The sequence below is a fragment of the Medicago truncatula genome, chromosome 7 (assembly GCF_003473485.1).
Source record: "Medicago truncatula cultivar Jemalong A17 chromosome 7, MtrunA17r5.0-ANR, whole genome shotgun sequence".
In the NCBI taxonomy this organism is placed as follows: domain Eukaryota; kingdom Viridiplantae; phylum Streptophyta; class Magnoliopsida; order Fabales; family Fabaceae; genus Medicago; species Medicago truncatula.
In genome coordinates, this window is record NC_053048.1 from 21,181,615 (window position 1) to 21,189,649 (window position 8,035).

General features: G+C 34.7%; 1 protein-coding gene across 1 annotated transcript; it reads left to right on the forward strand.

Annotated features, from left to right (window-relative positions):
• The first annotated feature begins 273 nt into the window (after window positions 1-273).
• Window positions 274-8,035, forward strand: LOC25498084 (probable helicase CHR10). Its single transcript, XM_039827909.1, has 17 exons — window positions 274-714; window positions 1,789-1,796; window positions 2,344-2,422; window positions 2,523-2,680; window positions 2,793-2,921; window positions 3,163-3,343; window positions 3,529-3,799; window positions 4,002-4,065; window positions 4,142-4,231; window positions 4,695-4,802; window positions 4,888-5,091; window positions 5,184-5,309; window positions 5,394-6,055; window positions 6,663-6,808; window positions 6,990-7,154; window positions 7,688-7,802; window positions 7,884-8,035. Exons 1-17 carry the CDS (start codon window positions 528-530, stop codon window positions 7,900-7,902), a joined length of 2,712 nt encoding a protein of 903 aa, XP_039683843.1. The 5' UTR covers window positions 274-527; the 3' UTR covers window positions 7,903-8,035.

Below are 8,035 nucleotides of genomic sequence, written 5' to 3' on the forward strand. Positions count from 1 at the left end.
TATATATATATATATATATATATATATATATATGAGGACAAAGAAGTAATTGTACACATGAATATTGTCATGGAAAAGGTTTCCTCATATCACTTGGCATACTTGTCACTTAGGTAAAAATGATATGTTACTAAATACTGCTCATTGTTTATAATATTAAATATTAGATTTAATATTATTGCCAATGTGATTAGAACATATGGCATCACACTCAAAAGAACGGTGAAAAGAGAATGAGCCAATATTATCAAAGATGCATAAAATCATTTTTTTCCCTCTTTCATCTATACACATCGATTTGAAATAAAAAAAAAAAAACTTTATTCCCAATTCATAAACACTTCGAGCTGCTTTTCTGATCATCATTTTTGTTCAGTTCATTCACTCGCTACTTTTCCGTTCAAAAAACAATCTAAAAAATTGCGGCAAAAAGTGAAACAAAAACATTCTCACCGACACGTCGCCGCTAACTCACTCACACTCTCTTTCTCCACCGATTTCACAGTTTCGAACTCATCTTCGACGCTATGAACCTGAAATACGAACAGAGGCTCCAAGTCGCCGCTAAAATAATACTCGACGACGACGAAAGTTCCGGCGACGCAGCGCCGAGTGAAGAAGAGCTTGGGATTAAAGCAACACTGAAACCTCATCAAGTGGATGGAATTTCATGGCTTATAAGGAGATATAAACTTGGTGTCAACGTTGTTCTTGGTGAGTGAATGAGATATTACCCTTTCATTTTCAATCTTTTGCAAAATAGCTTATGCAAATAAATAAAAGTTTATGTATTATTCATATAAGCTTGTCAAAGTAGTTTATGAAAAAAACTGCTTGTGAAGATACAATTTTCGTTAGTGAGGACTTATAAATAAATTAACCTAACAATTTTTTTGTTTGCGTGATCTATTTTTCACAAGGTAAAAAATAAGCTAATCCAAACGGGCCCTTAATCAATTAGTACTTTGTTTCTCAGTTTGATTACACGGGAAATCTTAAAATTTGAATCACATTTTATATTTTTGGGTGATTATTTTGATATTGAAAAAAGAAAAGAATACCCTGAAATGAAATGATTGAAATATAGAACTACTAAATATGTAATATGAAATGAAATTTTGGAGTGATTAATAAATGAGTTGTTTTTATTCAAAATCAATTAGCCTAGCTATATTGTCGAGGCATTACAAAGTGATAGATTGGAATGTTCTAGACTCTTTTCACTCACAAATGACACCTCACCAAAACAAATAACAAACTAAAAGTAAAATATTACCACATGGTAATCGTAGCAGAGATGAGGATGTTGCGTTGGATGTGTGGTAAGACTAGACGGAACCGAATTAGAAATGACAACATTAGAGAGAGAGTGAGCTGGGGTGACACCTATAGTAGAAAAAATGGTAGAAACTAGACTTAGGTGATTTGGGCATGTAGTGAGAAGACCTGTGGATTCTGTATATAGTAGATCAGATAGAGAGGAGTCAAATCACTAGAGGTAGGGGAAGACCTAGAAAAACTATAAGAGAAACTATTAAGAAGAACCTAGAGATTGGAGAAGGACATGGTTTTTGATAGAACACTACGGTGTCGTATAATTCATGTAGCCGACCCCACTTAGTGGGATAAGGCTTGGTTGTTGTTGTTGTTGATAGTAATTTCATGTAACATTTGTCTTTTATTTTTATTGTTGTGTTTCAAAAGTTTAATACTAGTTGGTTTTGATATTACTTCTGAAGAAACAATTTTTGATAATGTTAGTGATCATAATGTTTCCATTATTTGCAGGGGATGAGGTATATACTCTTCATTCAAATCTGTATCAGAGCTTCTATGCAATGTGAAATGGATAACTTTTAATCTATTTGGTATTAGAGTCATATAAAATTACCTTAAATGTTTATCTGACAATTTTTTCCGTGTTATTATTATCATTGTTATGTAAAATCAACATATACCCTACAGAGAGGCGGTTTCGTGCTTCCTAAATATCATATGTTTGTAGATATTTCTATTTACTTGCTTATAATATTCTGTCATGTTCTCTGATGAATTGAGGGAATTTTGTTGGAGTTATGTACAATTTTCTGTTGCTTTTGAGCTGCATAGTAAATTGTTAGTCATGCTCTGCCATGTGTCTCATTTGTTCATATGCAACAAGTTGCATTTATCTGAAAATTGTTTACTGATAAGCACTGCACATGCTTTTGAAAATTATGAGTGTCAGAGATTTTCTAATTTAGCATATGAAGAACCGAAAACAAATTTCACAGTCCATTATTTGGAATGAAAAATATGATTCCTGATGTGTTTATGTTACCGTCTGTTTATAATTATCGACAGATGGGATTGGGCAAGACATTGCAAGCTATCTCATTTTTAAGCTATTTGAAAGTGCGCCAGTTGTCACACGGGCCATTTTGTGAGTGAAATAAACTTTGATTTGGATAGTTTTGTTTTCACGAAATTTCTATTGAAATAAGCACTTAAACATTTTCCTGCTTTCATTTTACTTTTTACAGTGGTTATATGTCCTTTAAGTGTGACAGATGGTTGGGTGTCTGAGATAGTCAAATATGCCCCTAAACTAGAAGTCTTCAAATATGTTGGTGATAAAGAATATAGGCGCAGTCTACGTAGGAAAACACATGAACATGTAACAAAGCAGCCAACACATAATGTGAGTTTGTTATATTTTCATTGAGTCGTTGAATCTGGATGGCTTTTCTTTCAACAGTTCTATTTCCTAATGAATGTTCACTAATAATTATTGCAATCAAATGTTTTGGCAGGTCATGTTGCCATTCGATGTGCTGTTAACATCATATGACATTGCACTAATGGATAAGGATTTTCTTTCTCAAATACCATGGCAGTATGCAGTCATCGATGAAGCGCAAAGGCTTAAAAACCCGTCAAGTGTATGTAGAAAATAACTTAAATGCCTAAAAGTATTCAATTAAGAATTTGCTTCTTAATGTTAAATTTGTGTTTCACTTTTCATTTTTATTGATCATCAATAATCATATTTGACTATCTTTAGGTGTAATAGGAACAAATCATGCATTTCAGACAGTTTGATAGTCAAAACTTCAAGACAATTTAGTCATACTGCCTCTGAGATTATTAAACTGCAGTAGTTAAACTTTTTAAACTTTACAGGTTTTATTTAATGTTCTCAAAGATCGCTATATCATGCCAAGACGGTTGTTGATGACTGGCACTCCTATTCAGAACAACCTTTCTGAACTGTGGGCGTTGATGCATTTTTGCATGCCATCTGTTTTTGGGACACTAGATCAGTTTCTTTCTACATTTAAGGACATCAGTGATCTTACCTCAGGTCAGTATTATCATTTTGTTCTATAATTTATCATTACTGGCTTGTTAATTGTTGTGTCTCATAGAAGTTTGCTGCACACTTATAGAATCTGATTGCTCTCTACTGTAGTCATTGATCCATTTGTTGTATACTAGTCTTAAAATTTGGATTGGACCTAACTCAACCTTACAAAACCGGCTTTTAAGGTGAGGGCTGCCCAAACTTTATAAACACTACACATGCCATATCTCTAGGCAACGTGGGGCTAAATCCACCCCTTCACAGTCAACACAATGAAGATTTTGGAGGTGGAAATGAAGGCATTCCTAATTCCGCAATTAGGTGGCTGGGGGCGGATCGCAATGAAGTTGGAATTTCTAACAACCCTTCGTGCTCGGGTCCAATGAGCTCGGAGCGTGGATTATGCCTGTACCCCAACATCAGATCTAGGATAGGCTCTAATATCATCTTAAAATTTTGATTGGGCCTAACTCAACCTTACAAACCGGCTTGTAAGGTGAGGGCTGCCCAAGCTTTCTAAACACTACGAAAGCCTTATCTCTAGGCAATGTGGGAATAAATCTGCCCATTCACACCGAACACGATGAAAATGTTGGAGGCAGCAATGAAGGTAACCCAAATGCCGCAATTAGACGGCTAGGGATGGACCACATTGAAGGTGGAATTTCAAACAGTTAGTATTAGTTTATGGAACATCAAATCACCAATCACTACAGAATACTGTTAGTAAAGCTCTTGCTTTTTTCTATTTCTTTCTTTCACCTTGTAGTTAATGGTCAATATGATTCACTCTTTTAGGTGATACAACTAAGGAAAGCATGCAGCCATCCTTATCTTTTTCCGGGTATTGAACCTGAACCTTATGAAGAAGGTGAACATCTGGTTCAGGTAATTACCATACTATGTTTTTACTAGATAACTTTAGACTGATCCTACCTGGGCTGTTATGTCATACAGTCACTGTTAGAGTACATTTCTGTATTATCTTGTACTTTAATTGCTTGTTAGTATTGCATCTCCCATAGAAGAGGATAAAAAGGGCAATGAAAGTGCGGAGAAAAGAAAATTAAAGAAATAGACAACTCAGATGCTACATGAACCTGAATATAATTGCTACACCTCTAAATACTAATATTAATTCCAAACCAATTTACCAAAAACTACTTGGAAGGTGAAACATTAATATTTTTCTATTTCCAATAACCTTTCATATTATGGGCTGTATTGGGTTTGGTCCAACACTTGCTCCAACTCTTGCTTACCAGTCATACTAGGCCCAAGTACCTTAGACACTTTGCAATTACACCATCATTCTTGCTTTGAACGTATTTATCATCTTTTTCTCTGTCAGGCCAGTGGTAAACTGCTGATTCTGGACCAACTTCTTCGAAAGCTACATCATAATGGACATCGTGTTCTTCTTTTTGCTCAGATGACACATACACTTGACATTTTGCAGGTAATTTTTTTTTCGACCTATGTATTGAATGCCTTGTGTTATTTAAATGGGTTAACTGATGAAATGTTCTTCGATTCTAATATAGGATTATCTGGAGTTACGTAAGTATTCTTACGAGCGTCTTGATGGATCAATTAGGGCTGAGGAGCGCTTTGCTGCAATAAGAAGTTTCAGCAACTCATCAGCTAATACGGGCTTGAATTTTGAAGCTAACCAAAACGGAGCTTTTGTTTTTATGATCTCAACAAGAGCTGGGGGAGTTGGCTTGAATCTCGTGGCTGCTGATACTGTGAGTTATGTCTGGCTTTAACCCTTCTTTTTTGAAACTAGAACCTTATTACCAATTCATTTTCTTGTCTTTTATTTTCCATTATTCTATAGGTTATATTCTATGAGCAAGATTGGAACCCTCAGGTGGACAGACAAGCTTTGCAGAGAGCACATAGAATTGGCCAGATGAATCATGTTTTGTGTATAAACCTTGTTACTGAACATACAGTGGAGGAAGTATGTTTCTGTTTGTATATTTATTATTCATTGACTGTGGTTGCTATTTTCTTGTACTCCATGAATTCACATGTTACACTGCAGGTAATTATGCGGAGGGCAGAAAGAAAATTGCAGCTGAGCCTAAATGTTACAGGCGATAATATTGTGGAACAAGAAGATAAACAATTATCTTCAGTTGGAACTGGTGATTTGAAATCCATCATAGTTGGATTACGTATGTTTGATCCCAATGAAATCAATGATGGAAAAGACAAGGACATGGATTTAACAGAAATTAATGCAATGGCTGACAAAGTGATTGCTATTCGTGATGAACAAATATTTGATAAGGATGACAGGAAATTTGAGGTCAATCCAAGAAACTTTTTAAAAGGATTTGATGTTAAGGAAAGAGGTTCTGCTTCTTTCTCTTGTGATCTTGATCTTGATGAGGCATCATATCTTGCTTGGGTTAAAAAATTTGAGGAAGTTTCTAAATCAAGTTGCGACTCAGTTATTGACTTGAAAAGCAGAAGGAACTTGGATGAGGAAAAGAGTCAAAAACTTGAGACTGCAAGGAAGAAGGCAGAAGAAAAGAAGCTGTCTAAGTGGAATGCTGCTGGATACCAGTCGTTGAATGTTGAAGACCCTATTAGCCCCCCAGATGGGGATACCATATTAGATGCTGGTTCTGTTCATTTTGTCTATGGAGATTGTACAGCCCCTACAAACGTTCCTTCAACTGAACCTGTTTTAATATTCAGGTAAACTTTTTATTTTTTCTCGACCGCATAGTTTGCTCTGGTGCACCAAGCTTTTAATAATTATATCGATGAAATGTATTTCTGTTAGAGCTTTGTTCCATGTGGGTCTGCTTTCTTCATTACAAATTAGTTCTGTGTGTGGCATAAAATTTGATAAAATGATAATGTTGCACTAAATACTAATACGTGTCTAGGTATATATTTTTCCTTTCTTTTTTGCATTGATGGCAGCATTCAAATTAAATACAAATGAAGATTGATTTAAGGTCAAGTATGAAAGTTTTAGAGCTTAATTGTAATTGGGAGGGAAACATATAAGTAGAAGGTAATTTTGTTATAGACAAATGAAGAGTATAAATGACAGAGAGTATAGGTATGATGAAAATAGGAAATGCAACTGAAGGAAGGAGACACATTCTCTTCAATTTAGCTTTGGGCCATAAGAGAATATCATTGGCCAAAGCAAGCACTATTGTTACATCTCTTTGTAATTCTGTCCTAATATTGTCATCAACCAAATAAAGTGACCCTTTTGTATATATTAACCGTTTCCTATCATAGTTTTTGACTCCATTATTTACTGTGAATATATAACCTGGTTTTACAGCTGTGTTGACACCTCCGGACGTTGGGGCCATGGTGGAATGTTTGATGCACTATCTAAACTTTCATCAAGCATCAGTGATGCATATGAACGGGCTTATGAACATGGGGATTTGCATCTTGGTGATCTCCATCTTATAAGGCTTGAAGGTGAGCACAAACACATGTTAATTTTTTAAGAAAATAGATTGAATAATATGATGCATCATGCATTTTATAAGAAAATAGAAAAAATTATAACATATGCCAGTTGGCACACTTGTTTGGAGTTTGATTTCTAGTATATAGTGAATCAGTATGTGGTTCTTTATTTGATCCTTTTCACTTATAGATGACGGTAATGATCAAAATTTGGACGGTAATGCTCCCAAAATGGTTGCTTTAGCTGTGGTTCAATCCTACAATCCAAGGCGTAAAGTCCCTCGAAGTGAAATCTCACTTGTCCACTTGGAAAGCTGCTTATCAAAGGCAGCGTTCTCAGCTGATCAAAATTCTGGTAACATGCTTCCACATTTATCTAATATTTTATTATTGTTCATTATATTGTTTGTTTCTTGCTTACATGCATGACTAATTTGTTGTCAATGAGACACTTTGATCTTGCATTACTACAATGTATTATATCCATTATCCAATCATTCAAGTTAAAGACGAGAAAAAATAGGAATGAAATTATATATTCTAAAGTGTGGACATTGATGTAATAATCAAGTTAATGTGAAGGAATCTTCGTATTTCTCATTGTTAAGAAAAATGTTTAGAGAACCTAGTTGCTATAGGTTAGATTCCTTTTAACAGATTTTGCTTTTTCAGTTGAGAGCGTTTATGCAATTTACTTAAAAGTCGAATCTTTTATGCATTTTACTCTTTTTCTCTATTAATGGTTGTTGGAAAGTATTTATCAAGCATGAATTCATCAAATAGAGAGAGGCTGAGATTGTTTTAGCATTATCTTCAAAATTAAATTATGACGAGTTGGTGTTTCAAACTTACTGAAACAAATTAAATTCTTTTGATCATTCTGCAAAGCATCAATACACATGCCACGGATTGGTTATCAAGATGGATCTGATCGCTCTCAATGGTACACCATAGAACGGCTTCTAAGAAAATATGCCTCCATGTACAACGTAAATATATATGTGTAAGTTGTAACCGTTCTATCAGATCAACATCAGATTTAAGAACATTTGATAACAGATATCTTATCATCAATTTCTTACAGGTATTATTACCGAAGATAACGTTAAGGATCCACGCTGTTTCCAGACACAAGAGGGATAGTTCAGATGGAAAAAAGAGCTTGAAGATACGTTTCCCTATTACCCTATACGTGCACATGTATGTATATAATATAATTCCGGACAACACAAGTGT

Bases quoted from the DNA above. Each gene is read 5' to 3' on its own strand.
- LOC25498084 (XM_039827909.1), top strand. From the start codon at position 528: ATGAACCTGAAATACGAACAGAGGCTCCAAGTCGCCGCTAAAATAATA. The intron at 3,800-4,001 runs TTGATTGGGCCT...ACCACATTGAAG, and splicing joins TCTAATATCATCTTAAAATT to GTGGAATTTCAAACAGTTAG. The intron at 6,809-6,989 runs GTGAGCACAAAC...TTTCACTTATAG, and splicing joins CCATCTTATAAGGCTTGAAG to ATGACGGTAATGATCAAAAT.